Genomic DNA, 22,752 nt, shown 5'->3' with positions numbered 1-22,752 from the left:
CATGAGTAATTTAATCATGTGTACGGCCGTGTTTTTTTTTTTTTTCTTCCACCAGCGGGGGTCACTGTCGTTGCGTCCCTCCGGCTAAAACGCAGGTTCCCCTCCACTCATTACGTGTGGAGATGCACAGCTCCAGTGCTGCAGGAGAAAAAAGTGTCACTTTCACATGGCAGAATCCAATGAAATCTTCTCGATGCTCATCGTAAACAACCATCCTTAGAAGTGCAGGAAGCAACAGGCCCGTCCTAAAAAAAGAATGTTATTTGTCACACAATGTGAATGTTGGTGTGACAGCATTCAGACGGGAAGTGCGTACGTTAACACTCTATTCAGGTCATGATGGCGATGCTCATTCAGCCAATCGTCCAAGTCACGGACATTAAGACCCGTAAACCGATCCCTCGCCCTTTTTGCCCGCTTGTCCTGTCGATCAGCGGCTCTCTCTTCGGTGGAGAAGGAGGTCGGCGCCTCGCGCTCTGTCAAAGCGAGGTGGGCTCGCCGAGGCGATGGAATCCACTCGGTGGTCGAGCTGTCTCGGCTTTAGCTGGAAAGCTTCATCATCGTACTGACTGCTTCGCTGTCAAGGGTTGTCTAAAAAGTTACGGGTTGTTGTTGAGGTTTCTGAAAGCGAGTCTTAAATTGTAACGTTCTCCCAACGCCAGGTCAAACAACCCGCCGAGTGCCCCGAGAGCCCGGTAATAAAAATGATAGCAGACCCGGGTTCAAGTGCTCTTTCTGCATGCGATGACATTTTGAGAAAGGAAGAAACAACAAACATTTATCGAATTATCTCTCCGCAAGAACGGCGTCTTCAGAGCGCCGGGCTCTGACCTTTCTTTTTGTTTTTGGCACATAGCATCATAGAGCACAAACATGCTGTGGGTTTTTCACTACCATCAACATTTCAAATAGTCAAATACTCCAGCGCGCGACCGCAGACCTGCAGAACTGCTGACGTTGAACAACCTTGGCTATAATTAGCCATTTCTCCAATGCTTACACGGTCAACATCTCATCCCCCACCCTCAATGTCAGAGGATGCCCGCCTTCAGCTGATGGCCCTGCTGCACAGTGGATCCCAGCGGAGCTGTTAGCATGCAGACCAGTCCTCCTCAACTGGTTTCAGTGGGCCGAGGGGCCGTGGCTCTGGGTCGCGGGTCTCCTTCACAGTCTGGACGGAGGGGTCCGTCTGCTCTGACTGTAGCCCCGATGTGACTGGCTTTATGCTTTATGCTAAGCTAACCATGCTCCAGCGCCGGGTTTCAACTAACACAAACATCTTACTGTATTGAAGATTATTTAAACTGGAGAATGAGCCCATGTTTTCTGAGGGAATAAATCTAGAGAGAAGTTCTCTTCTCCCAGACTACAATCTTCTTTTTACAGATGGTGAGTAGAAAACATGCAAGTTGAAGTGACTTCAGCCGTAGGCTTCACTTGTGCCTGCGTGCACCATGACCTCATGGAAGGTTTATATGATAATGATCGGTAGCTCGGCCCCCGATTGGGAGATCCATCGAGTGTTCAGAGCATCAAAACGGGAACAATAATGTGCATGTTCTGTAGCTGTATGGAGGCCTGCGTTCAGCCCGGAGGTGATTTGTTAACTCGCAGCGTAAAGTTCCAGGAAACGCCGTCCGGTTCCCTTTACTCTATTTCCATTGGCTGCTGCTCCGAAGGCCCCTGAGTACTCGTAACCGAGCCAAGGCTGCTCCTGTTTATCTTGTCTGTTTTCACTGGTGTTTTCAGTCCGTCGCCTCTCCCTTTTTGTAAAGCTGTCCTATATAGAGGTCGATGAGAAAATGACCACGTCTATCTTGAGTAATTAAATCTTAGTAACTACAAAAAAGCCAAATATGTGTTTCTGTACAGATTACAGAGAAACCAACTAGAAAGAATAAAGAAAACAACTAGGTAAACTTGTCACATTTCACTGTAAACGCACATACCTACTTTCCCAAGCTGTTTTTATTTGATATTTTTGTGTATATATTCAGTAAAATGACCTTGTGCCAAACATAATCAAAAGTAATGCAGCCCTGACACATACACACACACACACACAGCTGTGAGCCCACAAATGTGACCAGGCCTTTTCACTTACACCGCCTACTCTCCTCCTCTGGGACCCCTGACTCTTTTTACTGCGTCTAATGCGCTCTGACCTTTGACCTCCAGGGAGCGGAGTCTTGTCAGGCCGAGAGAGTCAAATTAGAGCGCAGAGGAGGGCGAGGAGCAGCGCGTTCACTCTCCAGTATTTGCTCACGACGCACATCAACGTATCGGCTACACGTCCCCGTTTTGATCGGAGTCGCTCGCGTCGCTCTTTGTGTGTCCGGTCACGGGAGGCAAGTGTGTCACATCCAGGTGGAAAAAAGGAAGGTTTAAAACCTACACACACGGCTCACTTTCTGTGTGTGTGTGTGTGTGTGTGTGTGTGTGTGTGTGTGTGTGTGTGTGTGTGTGTGTGTGTGTGTGTGTGTGTGTGTGTGTGTGTGTGTGTGTGTGTGTGTGTGTGTGTGTGTGTGTGTGTGTGTGTGTGTGTGTGTGTGTGTGTGTGTGTGTGTGTGTGTGTGTGTGTGTGTGTGTGAGAGTGTGAGAGTGTGAGTGAGTGAGTGAGTGAGTGAGTGAGTGAGTGAGTGAGTGAGTGAGTGAGTGAGTGAGTGAGTGTGTGTGTGTGTGTGTGTGTGTGTGTGTGTGTGTGTGTGTGTGTGTGTGTGTGTGTGAGTGTGAGTGTGTGAGAGTCAGTGGTGACTGAGGCCCTCTGCGATCTCTCCAGGCTTGTGATCGCGTGGTTGGCGGACCTGATTTAGACCAGAGTTAAATTCAAGTTAAAAAAAAAAAAAAAAAAAACTGGCCCAGAGACCGCCAGATATAAAATATATAGGTTATCATATTATTGACTTCCCTCTCTCTCCTACTATTAGGACAATCTGAGATTTAATCACGGCTGTAAGCCCATTGAATTACACGTGATTGGTTCCGCTCTCCGTTGACAGGGATTTTCCCCCAGCAGTTGCTTCTTTGTAATAGTGGCGGGATTGTTAATGTGGTTTCTATGACACTACACACACATTTCACTTCAGGAGGAAACGGCAGAACTTTTCATTTAGCATTGGCCTGCCCATTAGCTAATGTTATCATGCTGACGGAAATGGTGACCGTGGTAAACACTTGAATGAATTCTATTTCAATAATTTAGAATGAACTATGGAGCCCCCAAAGTCCCCGAATAAGATTAAAAAAGTAAAGTACTCGTGTGCCCTAAAAAAAGGGCTCTTTGAGAGTCGTTGCCCTGGATAGTGGATGCCGAGGAGCTTTCTTACTGGTCACTAATAAATTCTTCTCTGTGTCGTCTCAGGATGACCGGCCGAGAGTTCTTCACCCGGTTTCCAGCTCTCTATCCGTTCCTCCTGAACCAGCTGGAGGAGGCTGCTGCCACGGTGGAAAGGTGAGGTGGTCCTCCTCTAATCCACACACACACACACACACACACACACACACACACACACAGCTTTTCATATCCCGTTATAGGTCTGTTACTTGTACGATACGGCTCTGTTTGTTTTCTTAAGCTGATGAAGCAGCAGGAGGAAGAGGGGAAAGTTTGTGCAACTTGATTGTGGGAACATGAACTATGAGCGTCTTTCTCTAGTCGAGTAGCGTTGTGTGAGCTGTTCCCTCCCCAAGGTATCACTTTCTCAACTGTTTGCTCAAAGAATAAGACTTTACGACCAGACAAAGTAGATGTCTCGTCGAGATTTAGTTGACTTTTTCTTTTTTCTTTTTCATCCTCCCCCTCTTGGCTTCATCTCTGTCGGCTGGTCCCGAACTCCTCCGCTGCCCGTCCAGCCGCTCCCCGGGCGGCCTTATCTTAATATGGATCCAATTAATTGAACGCTCTCCGAAACCGGCTCTTTCGCAATCCCCCTCACTCCCTTCGACCCCTTGTTAAAATTTTTTTCAGATTTTTCCCAAGGAACCAGATCTCAGCTGTCCGACCTCCCACAGTATCTCGGCGCATTGCGCCACCCAAACGGGCCGGCCGGGGAGCGTCAGAGAATAAGTGAGGGTTCATACTAGAACCACGGTTACAGAGTCACAGTTCGTTTGGTTCTTTAACATCTGTTGGTAACCTTTTTAATTTTATTATATATTTGATTTAAACTGCAGAGGGGATTTGGGTTGCATTTGAGATGCACCGCGGGAACTCAAATGACTGTTATTTAAAGAAAAAGGAAAATTGGGAAACGATAAGATCTTTGCATAGAACAGATTTTTTTATTTGTCCAGAAGAGCTCCCAATATCGGAGAGCAAAAAACAAAGCCGCTAATGAATAAACTATTTTCATTGTTAAAGCTTCTCTGCTTCTAGTTCAGTACTTCGGTTGAAGTCTCACTTCCCTTTTACCAGGTGACAGGCGATTAATCTACGGATTCCCCGTCGCGCCAAAGAGACGGAACATTTTGGAATTGTTTTTCACAGGATCGATTGGTCCGGTTTACTTCTGACCGTGTTGAATGAAACCTTTTTAATGAAATATCACTGTTTAAACGTGTGCGTTTCACACGGAACCTCCGCCTCTAACCTTCTCCTCCCCGCTGTGCTATCAGCTGTACCTCATGTGTTTGGTTTAGTCTTTGGTGTTACTCCCTTTGCTTTGACTCTCAAACTCCTTCCTGAGGCCTCGCGGCGCGCAGCTGAGGACACCTCTTGTTGTTCCCACATTTCAGATTCCTGCTGTTATCGTCTCGGTGTAGCAAAGCTAAACAAGTTCATCTCTGAAACTACTTCAGGTCAGTGTCCACGACTTGGACCTGCAGCGCCCTTCGCTTCCAAAGAACAGGATGAAAAAAAAGTGTCCACAAAACTGCTGATTATCTTTTTCCGCCAGCCGACTAAACGGCAAACTGAAGCCCTGGTTTACTTTAGGACGTCTTCCCTTTCGCTGCTTTTCCAAAACGAGAAAGAGGGCCGGACGTTCGCGGAAGAGCCCGCCATGGGATTTCAGTCGTTACACGACGCGGACGCCCTCTTTCATCAAGTGTTTCTGCCTCCCAACAAGGCCCAAAACCCCCCTCTCCGCCCCCCCCCCCCCCTCCCCCCTCTCTGACGTCACGCCCGTTGTGCTCGACTAAACTCTGACGCTAAACACATCGGACCTGTTTCTAATTGAGCTGTGATTACGTTTCCCGAAACTGCAGATGTATGGCAGCCGCAGCGGATGGTTCTCTGTGCACGTTATTGCTGAACGGAGTAATTAGAAGCCCCGAGAGCTTTTCCCCTGTTAGACAATGTTATATTCACGGTGCACGGCGCCAAATTACCGCCGCTAAAGTTTGAGTGGTTTTATTAACACCAAGATGGAGTACTCGAGCAGGCGTAAAACTCCATGAACCTTTTGGGGGAGTTGATCTCTGGTTTGTTCATCATTGTGGAAGAGCTGGACAAGAAGGAGTAAAACCGATCTGAAGGAACTAATCCCCATGAGATCCCAGATATTCACATTCAAGTCACTACTTTCTTTGTTGTGTAGTCAAGAGATTTTCTTTTCTTTTTCCCCCCTTCCCTGACTGCAAGTGTGTCAGAGTGAAACTGTGAAACCGCTGGCAGAGACGGGCGGTTTCCATCGTGACTCAGCTCTGAGGTTTTGGATGAAGGGGAGAAGAGGGAGTGAGGAAGAGGAGACGGCTGTACCGGCGCGTGGGAGACTGCAGGCATTCAGCCCTTTTCATTTGGAAACGTGATTATGCGCGATAGTTACGGGAAATACACCTTTTCTGCACACTAACCACAGTGAGGAGCTTCGCTCAGCTGAGCGGTCACATGACTCCAAATAAAAACCCCAACTTGTTCTACAGACAAGGTTCTAGTTCTTTGCTCGACTATGTTCTCCTCCGCTACATCTCAGAGACGAGCATCATGCTCTTTTATACATTTGTCATTCAGCGTTGGTTACGTTTCCATCCCCTTCCTGCCCAGTGAAGACCAACCGATAATTCATTTGAAGGTTTGTGGCAAATACCGAAGGGATTAAGTGTTCCTTTTTATCTTTTTAGAAAGTTCTCTTCTTAATCCAAACTCTGTTTCACACTTTTAGTTCATTTTGCTGATAATTCTTTTGAGAAGTATTCTTCTGAATGCTGGACTTCTTCTTTCTTCAATAAAGGGGATACAGTGGTCCATGAGACTCCTCGGCACTGTGGAGGTCGTTTTACGCATCATCGATGTAGCATGTTGACATCTGTCTGTGTGTGTGTGTGTGTGTGTGTGTGTGTGTGTGTGTGTGTGCGTGTGCTTAGTGGCAGCGGTCAGGTGAAGCTGCACCCCAGTCTGTTCCTGCTGCTGCTGGTGCTCAGTCGACTCTACCCCTCCCCCATGGACGGATCCTCCTCGCCTCTGGGACTCGCCCCTTTCATGCCCTTCATCATCAGGTGGGTGTCAGTCCGTCACGCACAGCAACACAAGCGCTGTAGCCGTCGCCATTAAAGGTCAGCGAAGAAGACGGCAGCCTCCACCCGCCGGTCGGGAGAAAGTCCGATGGAATCCGAAAGGGTCACACGCCTGCTGTCCCGGCAACAATAAACTTCTCAAGACAGCGTTTCTCTGAGCCAGAACCTCTAAGAATAGAGCAATCACCAAGACACAACACCTGCAGTCAAAACATTTGTGTGTTTCGTGTGCGGGGGGGGGGGGGTTGTTTGCACAGGTGCATCCGCATCTTTCTCAATAACTTGTGTCTGTTCTGTTATTCCAACTGCCGCGCTCCCCACAACATCCAGTCCATGTGCCACCAAAAAGGAAAATAGAGCAAGAGTCAGAAACGCTTCATTTAAACACGTCCCCTAGTCTCGAGTCTAGTCTCAGGACTCGAGACTAAACTGGAGGTGTCCCCGGCGGGTTGTTGGCGGCCCCGTCCCGTGTCCCAGTGGTTGATTAGAACGCCACTTGTTTTTTCTGTTCGCCGGGGAGTAAAGCTTCCAGCCGGGTGGGAAGCAAAAGTCCCACGTCGCATTTGCCACATTCCGGAAATGGAGGAGTCTACAAATATTATTAGTGCATGTTTGTCTGCTGCACCTGCAAATAGAACGGAAGCGCTCGCTTGAGGACGACCGCCGTTGGCCAAATGCAAAATTCAAAAGTCCTTTACCATCACAACCATGTTAGCAATAAAGCCGTTGAGGTCTAAAACATTAAAATCACAGCTGTAGGATGAAACATTTGTTGTTATAATTTGCGATAACGCGGCCGTGCGGGTGTTTGTTCATCAGTGTGTTTGTCGCTTGTTGTGTTTCCAGTTGGAAGGTGTCAGTGTATTCGTGTGCTTTGTGCTCGCTCGGGGGAGAGTGAGCTGACTGCGCTTATCGGCCGCTTCTCTCTACGCCTGCGTCGGTCCGGTTCGCCCAAATGACACTGGGGGTCAGAAGGGAACAAATGGAGGCTGGACTTTAAGACACTCCTCACATTTGGAGCTGCAGAAGTTTCCTGACGTAGCAGTGGACGTAGTCATTAGCACGTCACCCAATGGGTTCTGGACTCGTTTAACGTTGCGTGTTAGCGTGCTAACTTGCTAGTCAAGGATGAACTGGCTTTGGCCTTGAACTAATCAGTCATGTGGTGAAATCTTTAAGTGCCCCCCCCTCTGGGTCGGCGGATCGCTTGCTGGCTGACTCGAGCTGTCAGAGAAGGTATGCAGCACACACGTTCACCCAAACGAAGCGCACATGTTGGGAATGTTAAATATAGACCCGGGCTCTAACTTCTTTGGCTCAGTTTGTCTGCAGCCTCCGCGGCTCGTCTTCCCCGGTGCGTGTGCGGACGTGTCTGACGAGGAGTGCCTTCCCTCCCCCCTTCCCCCCTCCCCCTTCTCATGCGATCCGACCCGTCGCCTGCAAGGATCCGATGTGGAGCCCCGTAACTCGCACGACGCAGCGTTTCATCGTCAAGTCCCCCCGCTAGATCTCTCAAATCCCTTCGCCGCCATGCGTCCCGACGGCAACGGTTCCATTAACTGTTGGTCTCATCCCCTCTGGCTTCTGTAACACGGCCTCCTTCTGTCCCCTCGTCCTCTCTGCCGCGCCGCTGACGCCGCACAGTGCTGAGATAGTTTGATGAGATTTCCTTCTCCTTCCCTGCCTCCCTCTTTTCCTTTCCTTTGCCGTCCTCGCTGCCTCGTATCTCATTTCTTGAGAAAGGGAACGGTGGTGCACATAAACCAAAGTCAGGCTGCATTAAGGACTACTGACACTTCCTTCCCGGTATTATTATTCTGTGGGCTTGAAGGACGCTGATGGATTGAGGACACGGACAAATTGTAAACTTTTGAGAATATAAACTGTGTCCAAGTTGGCCCACCAGCCTTTAGAATAAATAACGTGTGTTCATCTTTTGGCTCATTGTTGTTAACAAAGAATCTCGTCCAGTCTGATTTATTGTACTTATATTTCCTTCCTACACGTTTACTCCTCACAGGTTTTTTTAGAACATTTTTTAAATAAAAAAGTTGTTTTACTTTGAAACCTTCGACTTCACTACACTTTGGTGTTTGACGCCCCGTTAAAAGTCAACGGCGGTTCGTGCTCGGCCACGTCCCGTCTGTACGAATGGATGTGGAGAAATGACCTTAGCTACGTCACCCCTCCCTCTCCCGACGCTCCCCAGTGACAGACGCTTGTTTACCCGGCGCGCTGCGCCGCTGGCCTCCTGCAGTGGAAACAACTCTCCCAGCGCTCCTAAATGAGGCGCAGATGAGCTGCTCCATGCCAGTCAGGTCGGTCTGCCTCTGACCCCCCCGGGGGACGGCCCCGTTTCTAAAATTACACCCTTCTAAACTGTCTTTTCCTTTCGCAAAAGTGTTTCAATGGGGACAAATTAGCGCGGATGGTTAACATATGGGCCCCAAATGGGCCGGCAGGGGTGGATGTAGATTTGGGTTATTAGTTGTGTGTGTGTGTGTGTGTGTGTGTGTGTGCGCGCACAAGAGAATGCTGGTGCACATGAATTCACTTGGACAGACGCCCAGAGCTCAGGAATGCAAACGTGTGTGTGTGTGTGTGTGTGTGTGTGTGTGTTGGGGAGATGAGACCTGCTCACAGCAGGTGGAGAAACATTTGTTGACAGTTGACTTGTTGCTGTGAACAGTCTTTTCTTTGTTGAAGTCCACATTGATCTCGAGCCTCTCGTCTGCCAACACAAACCTCGTCCGCCGTTGACTCACGCCGCCCTCCACCCGCCCCCTCCACCTACCATCCCGTTTGTCTGCACAGCCTCTGTCGTGCCCCCATGTGACCTGGAGCCAACGTCGGGGGCCGCTGTCCTTGCAGCACCTCAGGAGCTGGTGCCGCGATGGAGGTCGAGGTTATTTGGAGGAGTTGACCTTGAGCGACGTGTCTGCCAACGATAAAAAGGCAATTTTGTCGAGATTGCTTGTTGTTCTTGTTCCTTGGGTCCTCCCCCTTCCTCCTCTGTGTCTTCACCTCAGTCAGCTCTTGGTCGTGTCCTTCCTCTCGTGGCGGCTATGGCGGTGTTATGACATTGGATAAGGAAAGACTATCGGCCTGTAAACAGGTTTAATTTTAGCCTGCACTCGTGGGTAGCTGGCCTTCAGCAGCAGATACTGCGAATGACAGCGTGCGTGTGAAAAAAGAAGAACGAAGGAGACAGAATACATGTGGGGCAAAGAAACGACAGGAATCTTCATTTCTTCATAGTGGTGATTGGATCAGTCAGCGGGTTCGGGTTTAGGTGCTGAAGCTTTGTAATAGGAGACAGATGGAGATGTAAGCATCAGTCCACGTTGTCTCGTTTGTCCCTGTGGCTGTCGTATTAATCAGTTACCTTTCATAACAAAAAACGTACATCTCGCGCCATTAACTCAACCGGCCTACGTACTACAAACTACAACATTATGGCTACGAAGCAGCAGATCCTCATTCCATGCTGTTAATAACTTTCCATGATGTGTGTGTGTGTGTGTGTGTGTGTGTGTGTTGCGCAGATGCGGCCGCTCCGCGGTGTACCGGACCAGAGAGATGGCGGCCCGGGCCCTCGTCCCCTTCGTGCTGGTCACTCAGGTCCCATCCACCGTCCACAAGTTGCTGCAGGAGCTCCCTGAGCAGCCGGCCGCCGGAATCCAGCACAACCACGTGCACGGGACTCTGCTGCAGGTCTGCACGGCACCGCGCACTGATGCGCTCGCATGTGTTACAACATGCTGTGAAAGCTCTAGAATGGCCACAGCTGTTTATTTTGCACAGTGCTCACACACACACACACACACACACACACACACACACACACAGCGGGTCAAATGTAAGGACTCGCTGTGTTTTGCTAGTTGAATGTGAAGTTGCCTTCGACCTGGAAACCTTCAGAGGCATTTGTTTTTTGTCACAATTTTCTGAGTGATTAAAGGTTTGGTATGAAGTCGCGTTAGCGGTTGATCTCCTGAGACAATGAGACTGAAAATAGGCCCCTCCTCTCTGGCTCAACGAGCACGGTAGAGTTTATTGCAGAGCTGGGGGAGGACGTCGTAAATGAATAATCTTTCAATTTAAGTTCAAACCAGAAAATCCCTCAAATTGGACATTTCACTTCAACAAGGGCAGATTATCAAAACGCAATCACCAAAGCGCTTATCATAACATGCGTATGCACACACCCACGCAGAGATTATAGATACAGAGCCTCACACACACACACACACACACACACACAGAGTATCCTCACAGAGTCTGTCCAGACAAGGCAGTTATCGCAGGGTAAATACCAGCGTTTAGTTCTGTCATCACACTCTGACAAACGCAACCAAACAGTCCACCGGTAATATCAACACACGCAGAGGAGACGGGCAGGGGGAGTTTCCCCAGCCTCGCAGTTATGATGGCGGGGGGGGGGCGGCTGTGGTAGCGTGGCGGGATGCAGAGACGGGGCCCAAAGGGTCAAGAGCCGTTGCTCTCGGTGGCAGAGTGGAGGGCCGCTGTGCGAGGGGGTCAGGGTTGGGTGGGCCTCCTTGAAGGCCGAGATTTTCAGTCAGGAGTGGACTCAGAGTCCGCCCTGCTGTCATGGCCGACACATGCAGAGCATTTCCAGATCTCTACTGATCCGTCTCTTCTGCTCCCGACATCTCTGACTCGGCGTTCCTCTCTCTCTCCTTTTCAGAAAGCACCCGATGCCTCCGCCAGCCACATCTATCGTTGTCTCATTGAGCTACTTGTTAGCAACCGCCACGTAAAAGTTTAAAAACCGCCAAAGTCTAGATGACTAGATGAGATGAAAGAAATTGACACGGGAACGCAAAAAATGCCGACGCATATCCAGGTGTCTGGCAAGCCGTCCAAATAGTGTAGTGTGTGTATCTGCAGTGGCCATCCGTAGCCGGGCTATAGATAGCAGGTGTGTGGGTGAGGTGGGGGCTGTTGGAAAAACTCAGGTGAAGTGGTCTAAACATAGTAAGGCAGAGATAGTGGCCTCGGGTGTACGTGTGGAGGGGAAGCATCGCACAAACACTGATACAGATAGTGTGCGCGCAACATATTGTGCTCTCACGTGGAAGCGAAAAATGTTTAGACTCCAAGAGAATGAATGGACCCAGATAGGGAGTGTGTGTGTGTGTGTGTGTGTGTGCGCGTGTGCACGCCCTTGTTTATACTGAGATTACGAGGACACTGAATTAGGCCTTGGGAGATGCCTAATGTATGTTAATGTGCTTCATCGTGTGTGTGTGTGTGTGTGTGTGTGTGTCTAACAGGTAGCAGATGTTTTTGCTGGAGGGAGAAATGACTTCCTGTGTTATTGTCAAAAAACAACTGTTGGTGGGCAAAGTGTGGAGCTGGGAACCGTCACAGCTACCGGGCCTCACTGTACCACCCTGCTGACTTTCTCACACAGACACACACACGGTGCAGAGGTCTGATAACCACACCAGGGAATGTTTCCTTCCAGCTCCGCTCTGTTCTTCCTAATGTTGAACTTCCTCCACGTGGTGGTGGAGAGGACTTGCAGGTGGAGCTGCGCTGTTTAAATCGGATAGTGAGACATCCGTTCCTGGCTGTTTTTGCATTAATAGCAGGCGGCTGCATCCGCTTCTGAAGTGCCCGACATGAGACGACTCCTCTGGTTGCAAAATAAAGTCTTGAGTGCATAAAAGTCTATGAGAAGACGGCCCTTTTCCTCGAATGGTCCCATTTTAAGATGGACAACCTAGCAGGGCATGCTGTAAGGCGGGGCTACCTTGTGATTGACAAGTGGCTACCGGAGCCGTGCACGGTGTCTCTGCATTGCTCATCTGTGGACCAAACATGCTCACTTCTGTGCTCTGGATCTCCATTAGCTGACGCCTCATATCTTCCTGGTTCCCCGGAAAGGAGAAAACGGTGTTATGACTTCTGAAATGCAAAGCTCATATTCCACAAGCCAGTTGGTCTGTCACGACTTCCGGCTCCACCTTGAGGTCGCACTGTCTATGGTGTGAAGCTATGGTAACATTTAGAACCTGTCATGGCTGCGAGATGATGTCGCTTGTATTTCTATTTTAATCTATGTCATGCTAGCCAGCCTGAAGGGTACATGTCTGTCAAGCTATGGTTGATAAGTCTGTCACTCTCACTGCCCCCCTCTTACTTTAGCTCATGAGCGTATGAGTGACTTTTTGCCTCGCTGTCATGAAGACTTGGTCCAGGCAGAAAGGGAAGTCCATGCATTCTTCCTGCTGAAAAAAGTAGCAGTGATCTTGTTGAAGTTGTGGTTACTTCCAGGGGGCGGTCATTGTTTACAGTCGGATCAGCAGCCATAACCAGCACGGGACCCGCTTGTTTTACAAACGACCCACAAACACTTGACTTTAAAGCCAATAGAAAGCTATTGTGAGATGGATTCTGAGATCCCGCACTCAAAAGTGATCGATGTATTCTAGGCGCTCTGCAGAGGCACACCGGAGCGCTTGCTGCACCCAAATCCAGATTCAACATGCACATGCGTTTTATAGAGATGATCTACAGTTTATATAAAAGAGCTGCTCCAACACCGCTAAGGGTGGCTGTGGAAGAATCACATGGATCCAATTTGTTCCCGTGGATTAATGCTCCGATCAAAGGGACCCGGTTGGAAGGAAATTCCATGAAATATCAGTGTTTAAAAGTTGACGTGCCCAGACATTGGCAGACCAGGACCGTGCAGCGTGGGGGGGGTGATAATAGTAAACAGCTACTGTTTCCTGTTAAACGTAACTTAATAATTACACATTCAAGTATCAATCAGATAAGACCCGACGGACTGATATCTGATTTTGAATGAAAGTCCTGCTTCTTGTTGTGCCCGCGGCGCCCGGCAGAAGTAAGTAAAGTAGGAAAAGAGGTAATCCTCTCGGGTATTTCCACAGCAGAGGCTCACAAGGGCCGAGGAGAACTTCTCTCTCTTTCTGTAACGCAAGTTATTCTTCCCCTTTGGTCTCCACATGGCATGTCAACATTAAGTGTTATTTTAACCATTCACGTTTATCCTTCTGGTCGCTTTAATCAGAATTTGCAATTGCTAGAGCCAACGAATGATCTGCAAAGTCCTCAAGGAGTGAAGGCGTTAAGGTCAGTAACCTTAACGCGTGTAGTACATTCACAACCATCTTAAATGAAGGTCCACTTACTTGCTTTTCACTGCATTTCATAGCATTCGTCATGGAGCTTTCTTCCAAAGTCCTGTACTTACAAATGGTCTAAATGATGACAACTAGATTCTGTTGAAAGTTCCCCCAAAAGAAACACATGGTGGACTTCAGTATAGTGGACTTTTCACCAACAAAGTCATTCATTATTACACAAATCTAACTTTTAGGGATCCTTTATTTTGTCACTAACTCACACATTCCTGTTTTCCTTATTGAGTGTAAGAATAACAAGAGTACGAAAGCTCCGGCGTTTTGCAGGAAAGTAAAGTCCCTTGTGGCTTCTGGCGCTGTGCTTGAAGTGGTTCTCATTTCACCGCTTTAGGAGACACTCGCGGGAGCGACGGCCAAGCGGAATGTCAGCCCTGCGCACAAACAGTCACGCAATGTACACCGCTCACGCTGCCAGCACACAAATACATAATGGAAATGACAAACTGCTCCCTCGTGGCTGTTTGGACAAATACGCGGTAACACGGTTACCGTGTCACAAATACACACACATAAGCCACCAAATGGTGTGTGTGTGTGTGTGTGTGTGTGTGTGTGTGTGTGTGTGCGTGTGCGTACGTGCGTACGTACGTACTTGAGTGTGACTTGATGTCCCGGCTGCATGTGTAAGCTTTGTTTGTGCAATGATACGGCTACACAGAGTAAGAGTGTGTTTATTTCCTGTTATTTTTAGCCCGTTTTTATAGCATCTCTTTTCCCCTTATTGGGCGCGTCCACACTTCCCCTAACCTCTATCTGCTTTTATGTGAATTCAGATTTATGTTCATTGTGCATGCATTTTACTGGACCATGAACTGGCGTGCAATTATTTGCACTTGCTGTTTTTGTGTGTGTGTGTGTGTGTGTGTGTGTGTGTGTGTGTGTGTGTGTGTGTGTGCGCGCGCCCGTGCAGCGCGTGGTCAGTCTGTGGTTGCGGCAGTGGGAGGGACGGCTGATAACAGAGTCTGAAGGGACCTCACATCCACCACCACTATTTTTACCAGACCCAAAAGAGAAGAAAGCTTCTTGCAACACACACACACAAGCTGTTAAAAGCCTCACTAGAAAAGAAGGCATACAAAAGCATATCTGTCATATTTACCACTAACACACAAAAGTTTTTTTTCTTTTCTTTTTTGCTCCTTAAAGTAGGAACCCAAAGTTCCAGAGGGGGGTTGATAGCTTTTCCACTTCATTACCATAGTTATTATACAGGGAATTATACATCAGCTTATGAAGTTTAAATGAATAACATCATGGGAATGTTTCTCAACAATACAATTTCAGCTATTTTTGAGCATAATACAGAGAAGGTCACCACTACCTACAAATGATGTGTTTGTTTTATGTTTACTTGGACATGAAAAGATCAAGCATCTAAACTTATTTTAAAGGTATTCTGTGATGTTTTTGATGACCGTCTCTGTTGGGCGGGTTCTTATGTGTGCGTCTTCTACTTGTCGGGGCCCAAACACAGGGCACCTTTTAGCTCAGTGAAATCCACCTCAGGGTGTAGGAGTGTGTAGTGTAATGACTCATGTCCTACTGGTGTAGTAGTTGTAGCCGTCCTAAATGAAGATCAGGCCCTCGTCGTGGTAGTCGGAACGTAAAAAAAATTTGAGCGCCATCCAATCCCAGCGTCTCCTCCCTCACGCGATGTTCTGCTCTACTTTCGGGAGGAGAAACAGGGAGGCGGCCTTTTTTTTTCTATAAATATTCTGGGTTTCTTCCATGCCGGGCTGGATGGAGCCGGTTGAGCAGGGACTTCCCAACCCGGTGGATGAGGTGTAGCTGTGGAGAAGGGATGGCGACGGACTGACCCCAGAACCAGTGCTGGCAACAGTGCACCACTGGGCCTCTGGATGACTCGGCCAATTTCATATCTGGTGCAATGGAACTGAACACAACCACTGAGAGCCCGTTTTGGTTTCTCTCAGCAGCCCTTTAAGCAAGAAAAACAAACCAAACTAGACGATTCCGAGAAGCCAAAATCTTCCCGAGTCACCTCAGTCAAGACTGTTGTTGAGTTTAACGCTCCGTCAACAATGTGTACCACCGAGTTGAATGATGGTCGGCCGTCACAGCAGCACACCCTCCGAGGCCCGATGTGACGTACTTGCTGCTTGGTGGTGTACCTGCAGGTTCTAGAGACCAGGACTAGAATCATTGAATTCTCCCCTGTCAAGCACGCGGTGCACCAAGGGTTCACTGTTACTCCTGCTCAGATGCATAATGTATGAAACGGGTGAGCCGTCAGCCGGGAATCTGCCAAAAGCAGCCCAGAGCTGAAGATTTGTCACTGACATCAGATCTGAAGTCTGTTTGTTTCGGGAGTCCGCTGCAGGCTCGTCGGTGGGAAAGCCCTCCGAAGGTGAAAGTGAGAGGGAGACGGACCCGGTTCGCATGCGCCAGCGGGTGTTGCTTTGGCGTGCAGACGGACGGACGGCGGGAGGGCAGGCCAGGACTTGGTGGCCATGCTTGGTGCTACGTGGTCGGCCTGGTTTTCCCCCCACGTTTCCTTCCCCGCGCTGCGTAATGAATGGCTTCCTACTGGTCTGTGGCCCCGACTTAAAGAGTATACTTACCAAGGCCCAGAATACACAGCCGCCAGTCCACCTGCTGCCGGCCGGCTCCGTCACACGCTGTCACGTCAACGTCGACCCAATGGGAGGATCCAAGTGCCAACGCTTTCTCAGACTTCTTTAAGGTTTTCCTGTATATATGATGAAGAAAGCAAAGGGTTAATAGTAGTAAGTGGTTAGTGTTAAAATGTCAACATATCGCTATTGCAAACATAGTCTAACTCTGACCTTCATGTTTGCACTCTGACATCGGGTCCATCCTCAACCACGGTGCTTTAAGCAGTGAGGTTTACCCACAATGCCACACCAGTGCACATGCTGCAGGGGGGGTCAACATGCCTGTTGGTTCCGCTTTCTTGTGTACGTCAGTTTGACGTGTGTGTGTGTGTGTGTGTGTGTGTGTACGTACGCAGGTGCTGTTTCTGCTGCGCTCCTACCAGACCGACTCGCACAGGCCCCTGCCAGCAGGAAGCGGCATCACCGAAGGGCTCCGTGGGAGCATGTGGCTCGCCTCTCGGTAATCCCAGACACGCACACGCAGAGACACGCACACGCACAGACACACACACGCACAGACACGCACACGCACACGCACAGACACGCACACGCACAGACACACACACGCACAGACACGCACACGCACAGACACGCGCGCACAGATAAGAATCCGTCCTGCCCTCACAACTCGGCTCACCAGAAGAATGGCTCCTTGTCTCACCGTCCGTCCCCTCCCTGACCGCGTCGCTTCATGTCCTGCCCGGGCTTCCATTTCAAAGCGACCGCCCGCTGTCCCATCTCTAGAACCCCCCCCCCCCCCTTTCCTCCCTGCCCCTTTCCTTCCTACCTCTGGCCATCCCTCGCCCGAGATAGAGGCCCTATGGCGCGCAGATTACCCCGCCGGCTGAGGGTCAGGCCCGGGTCTCCAGTCTACTGCTCCCCCCCCCCCCCCCTCCTTGCTTGCCGCGGCAGGTAGCGCCGGGGGCGCCAGGTTAGCAACACTAGCCCCGCGGGCCGCGCTTGATTACACTGATGAGCCTTTATTAAGATGACCGGGCGGATTCTTGCTCACCGGAGCGCGCACGCCGCCCGCACGTTTGATCCCGCGGAGGAGGCCCGCCCCCAAAGGCCGCACAGGTCAGACAAAGCTCTGCTTTTGGAAAAAGAGAAAGCCCTCGTTCCCTCTTCCAGAACACCACTAATTTCAGTCCAAAAGGGAAGGAATGCATTGTTCGGCGGGCCTGAGTCAGCGTCGGGTTTTGGCCCCGCGCGGCGTCCTTGTCTTGTGTCATTTTGGTCGCTCTCAAGCTCCAGGAGGGGGGAGGGGGGGGGACCGGTGTCGCAGCGATGACTGCACACACTCGTGCTGCTCTCTGCAGTTGACTTTGGCTGCGTGGCCTCCGAGGGTTTGGACAGTATCGAAATTCCCCAACTGACTGTAGCTTTGAGAAAAACAAATACATATGAAATTATCCTCCGGGGGAACGTCGAGGAGAGAGACGGCTGCAGATATAAATACGTATGGATCGTAGACCTGGGCAGAATTTTGAGGCAGTAATTACCATTTTGAGGTAAAGAAAAAGAAGTGAGCAAACCGCTGCCCTCACACAGTCTCGCCATCGCGGGCTGTCTTGTTGTTATTTCAAGGCCGTTGCAAATTCGCTTGATTGAGGGTTGATTGCTCCACTTGGTACGAGGGTCCATCTTTAGTCTCCACTTCATGCATCGGCCAGTTTACAAATCCCTTTGTGCACCTTCTTGGGCTCTGCTTTTTCCCTTCAGTACGATGCCTTTTCTCACCTACACAGAAAATATCAAATGGATGAAAATACGTTAAGTTACCGCGGTTTGGACTGATCGAATGATCAAGCTTATTAAAGCCTGTTTTATGATGTTCATGCACTCAATGCACTTCACAGGAGCCTTCTCCCTTTGGCCACACACACAGACGCCCGTCCCGCTATTTTCCCATGATCCATCAGGGTTGGCGTGCGCGTGTGTGTGCGCAAAGGATTCGCGTGGGAGCGGGTTCCTTATTAATATCCGAGTGATGAAAATGTGACGTCAAGCTCACACACTGTCTCCCTTGTTTTCAGACACACACACACACACTCACTCGCGGGCTTTTCACAGCGCTGTGGTCGTACCCTTGAACACACATACACACACACACACACACACTTCACACGTCCCACACACGCTGTTCCACTTAAGCCATAAGTAGATACAACACAATAATGTCCTTTTAATGATTCTACATTGTGACTCCAAAGTTTAGGCAAATCTTTATATTGACCAACACGGTTGAATCTTGTTTCTACAAACGTCAGCTGTAAGTGAGTTAAAGCAATCTGTGATCTTAAGCTGGGGGCTTCTCATGTGATGGGAGGAAACACACGGGCGTCCTGTGGACGCAAACAGTGACTGCCTGTTTGACCAGCGACCGTCATCTGTCACATAGTCCCACTAACGGGAATCACGCTGAAACCATCCTTGATTAGTTTATCTTCATTGTGTCACTTTCTGTATTATGCTTTAATAAACCAGTAAGCCCTCATTGAGATCAAAGAGTCTCCTGTCCCAGATGGGCTGAGCGCATAAGGAATTACGGACTATATAAATATAATAACACAAGATCAGAATTTTATAAAATCAGATGTTGTTTACTTAAACCAGAGATGCAGCCCCAGGACCAAAACACAAAGCCCCCCCCCCCCTCCCCATAAATAAAGCCGTAGTTTCCTAACTGCTGTCACACAGACGAGAAACAACAAGAGGTCGGATCGGGATGAGGGAAATTCTGAGCCCTTGCGATCACCACGCGTCTAAAACCAGCAGGCGAATTGAGTTTCAAAGGATGACTTGTGGCCTGCGGTGAGACGGGAGATGTTTTGGAAGAAAATTGGAAGATGGAGAATAGATAATCAATGAAAACAGTTTTGGCTCCTATTTTGTAGCTTTCCTTATGAAAGGTTCTTTACGCTAATGAGAGACAAATGGGTCGTTCTTTCTTTGCAGACAGAACGGCTGTGAGGTGACCAGAGGAGCCTTCCTGGATGTGTTGGTGTGTCTTTGTGGGCCGAGGGTCAGCCTTCTGGACGGTGAGTGGTCCACGTGGCTGCGTCTTACTGGGGTTTAAAATACGACGTATCAGCAGATATAAAACTCGTATTATATCTGCTGACCATCAGTGGTCGACTCCCCAGTTGCAAAATTAAGTCTGATTATATTTTCTCACAGACCTCCATACAGCCAATCAAAAGACGGAATGTTTTCTCAATTTTCTATTAAATGAGGTACCACTGCGATGCAGCACCATGAATATTCTGTTTCTGCTTTTAACGGCCACGTGTGAGTAATAACATGGCACTGCTTTAATGGTTGTCTTTAAATCATCCCCCTTACAGCCTCCCACTACTCAACTCAATCATAATCGTTTTAAGTGTACTTCATAGAAACACGGAGCCTCTGCTGTGACAGTCATTCATTTAAGCGTTGTTACGACACATCGAATGGTAAAAAAAATTACATTTTACATTACAAAAATCTAAACGCTACATCAAAAACATATTGACTAGTGACTTTGTCGTTTAAGTTGACTAATCGCTTCATTTAATGAGGAGGCTTTGCTGTATTTTAGGCCTCTATAACGTTACATTGTGATATAGATGATACTTTTGCTGATGTCAGCCGCTTGCTGGAAGGTTGACCAGCAAACTGGAGCCCCCGCAGAGGGAGGGGGGGTTGCGGGGGCCACAGTTGCCTTTAGCTGTGAACCGGAGTGTGGATACTTTATAGTTTTAGCAGACGGCCCAACCGCTGCGCTCGCCGGCGAGGCTGTGCACCGCGCTACCCACTGAGACTGATAGTTGACAGAAGTCTGCTCTACCCCCCCCCCCCCCCCCCCCCACCCCCCGCCGGCCCCCCAAACGTGTGTGTGTGTGTGTCTGGGGGCCGGAGGAATGTGAAACCGAAGGCGAGCGATCTCTTGACAGATGGTGGGATTGTGCCTGTGACCCAGTTTATGATGGGGAAAAAAACAGAAGGGGGAGGAGGGGGGGGGGGGGCACTTATGTTTTCAGGCCGGCCATGTGTCGAACACATGTCGGCCCTGACAGTGGAAATACCGAAGATTTCTCAAAACAGGCCTGTGGATTGAGCGGCGGGCTCTGCTTTGCTCTGCCCCTTATGTAACTAAGTAAGCACCCTGAAGCTCACACACACACACACACACACACACACACACACACACACACACACACACACACACACACACACGTCCAGCGCCTCTCTATTATCTCGCCCTCCTTCGTCGCTCTGCCTTTCCATTTTTCCTTCCTTCTCCTCCTCGTTTCCTTTACCCCTCATCCGGTTTCCTCTTGTGTAAATGCACCTTTCTAACAAATCAGGAGCCGGTTGAGAAAGTTCATCCGAGCAGCAGCAGCAGCAGTGGGGGGTAAAGGAGGTGAGCAATCTGGACCCCCCCCTTTTTAACTGGAACCCTGCATCGAGTAGGAACTTTGCATTTACCAGCCAGTTCCTTTCGGCTCTGAACACACGTATTGGGGTTTGTGGGTGTGTGTGCACGCGCGCACATTTCCCTGCCCCGGTCCTTTGATCCAAGCAGACTCATAAAAAAAAATTAAAGAAAAAGCCCCCGCAGTCCGCCGCTTCATCTCAACCTGCGCCAGTCTTCTGTTTCTTCCTTTCAGTTGTTCCAGTAAAAAACGAGGTACACGGAGGAATTCCTCTGGAATCTGGCGCGGCGTGTTCCTCTGCCCGCTGGCTGAGAGTCGCTAATAAACATTGATCGGTTTCCTGGTAAATCCGGTGAGCCCTTAAGCTCAGAGATTTTATGTTGGTGACTTGGCCGATTTAACCATATTTCTCAAGTGGCACCACTTTCAAAATTGCGGCTGGTGGCCGCGGGCGCAGCTTGAGCCCCCATAGAGTGGATGCAGGAGGAGGACGTAGCCGTCGTGACGACACACATGGCTCTGTGGTTCCGAGGCCTCGAGGCCTCGGCTTGGGCATTTTGGTCGTTGCCATCTTGAATTTATGCACCCAGGGAAGGGAAGTGGCCATATTGGGACTGCAGCGGACTGCCCCGCAGACGGCGTGTACGACACCTGTCAATCACAAGTGGACCCGCCCTAAAGCGCACACTGCTTCACGGTCTATTTGACCCTTAATAGGCCGTCATTTACAGAATGCATATCATGCATTGGTTGAAGAATAATGGAAGCTACGGATCGAGATGGAATCAATCAAGAGAAGTGGAGTCCTTTCCTCATAGACTTCTCATACAGTCAGTGGCGTGGAGATATAAATGGAGATCTCTCGTAAAGTATAGATATGGTTACACAGGCGCCATGTGCTGAATCCAGAGAGTTCTGGTCGCTGTAATCCTTCCTCCTCTCCGTTATTGCCAGGAAGCGACGCCTTCGCAGTCGAGCCACACTCGTTGTTCTGCTCAAAGATACATTGGGAAATTTGTCTTAAAGGTGGATCCCCGTTTAGTTTGTGCGTTGTTTGTGTGTACAGAAGGCCTCAGCGAAGACTTTTTCCAGTCTTTCCTTAGAAAAAACACATTTTAATACTATCGTGAGGCCTCCAGGACATGATGAATTTGTTCTGGGGAGAAACTGGGATCGTAAATATTGTTTTTTACAACAAAAAAAACGCTTAAACGAGGCTTTGGCAGTTTAGAAAAAAAAGAGGAGAAAAAGTAGCTCCGTCCTGCTGGTGGTGAGGCTCTCAGCGCACACGCGTGTGAGACACGTGCACACGGCCTTTCATTGCACTCACGCTCACACCAAAAAGACTGGTGGGGTTGAGATGCACGTTGATCTTTGGCCTCTTTGTAAACTATTGCAGTTCCATATTTACACTCTCACTCTCTTTTTATGCCAATTTGGTGTCAAGAGACTCCTCCACACATCCGGAAAGCAGCTTTCCACGCTGCTGCTGTTCAAAGGAAACCAAGAGGGCAACACCACTCTTTAGTTGACCTCGCAGCTCGTACCAACACGTGGCCAGACCGCTCTTTTCATAACACGCATGATTGCTATTGACGCAGTATTAATATTCCAGCGCAATACAAAGAGCCGCGCTTCGGTCCGAAGCGCTTTTCATTTTGCACTTCGTTTTCCCTCCGAGATGCACTGCCTGCCGTAACGGTTTAGCAGACAATCAGCGGCCATGTGGGCAGTAAAGTAGTAAAAGATCTCCACAAATGTAGGAATCTTAAAAGCTACTGGGAGACGGAGACGGCCTTTTCTTTTTTTCTTTTGTAAAGCTGGTTAATTCCATCACACATCTGTGTGTATGTTTATCTGTGTAGGCAGAGAGCTTTTAGGGTAATTAGAGGGAGGGATCTCAGCAAATTGTAAAGCTGCGTCGGCATGAGAAGGAGGTCAGCTCTGACACACACACACACACACACACACACACACACACACACACGTAGCGTCTGGGGCTTGTTTTTCACAGTTTGGGTAATGAAGGTGGAAGCTGATGTGAAA

At 49.2% G+C, this 22,752-nt stretch overlaps 1 protein-coding gene across 2 annotated transcripts in view; it reads left to right on the top strand.

Moving 5' to 3' along the window:
• Positions 1 to 22,752, top strand: part of thada (THADA armadillo repeat containing) — a 58,415-nt gene that overhangs the window by 17,922 nt on the left and 17,741 nt on the right. For both annotated transcript variants that reach the window (XM_078103924.1, XM_078103925.1), the window contains exons 27-31: positions 3,362 to 3,451; positions 6,304 to 6,435; positions 9,999 to 10,167; positions 16,645 to 16,748; positions 19,247 to 19,329. In XM_078103924.1, coding sequence (XP_077960050.1) covers positions 3,362 to 3,451; positions 6,304 to 6,435; positions 9,999 to 10,167; positions 16,645 to 16,748; positions 19,247 to 19,329 — 578 coding nt within the window. The remainder of the gene's footprint in view (positions 1 to 3,361; positions 3,452 to 6,303; positions 6,436 to 9,998; positions 10,168 to 16,644; positions 16,749 to 19,246; positions 19,330 to 22,752) is intronic.

Source organism: Gasterosteus aculeatus, chromosome 6 (genome assembly GCF_964276395.1).
Source record: "Gasterosteus aculeatus chromosome 6, fGasAcu3.hap1.1, whole genome shotgun sequence".
In the NCBI taxonomy this organism is placed as follows: Eukaryota; Metazoa; Chordata; class Actinopteri; order Perciformes; family Gasterosteidae; genus Gasterosteus; species Gasterosteus aculeatus.
Note: the sequence above shows the minus strand (reverse complement) of the source record. Positions and strands in the feature narration are given on the sequence as shown.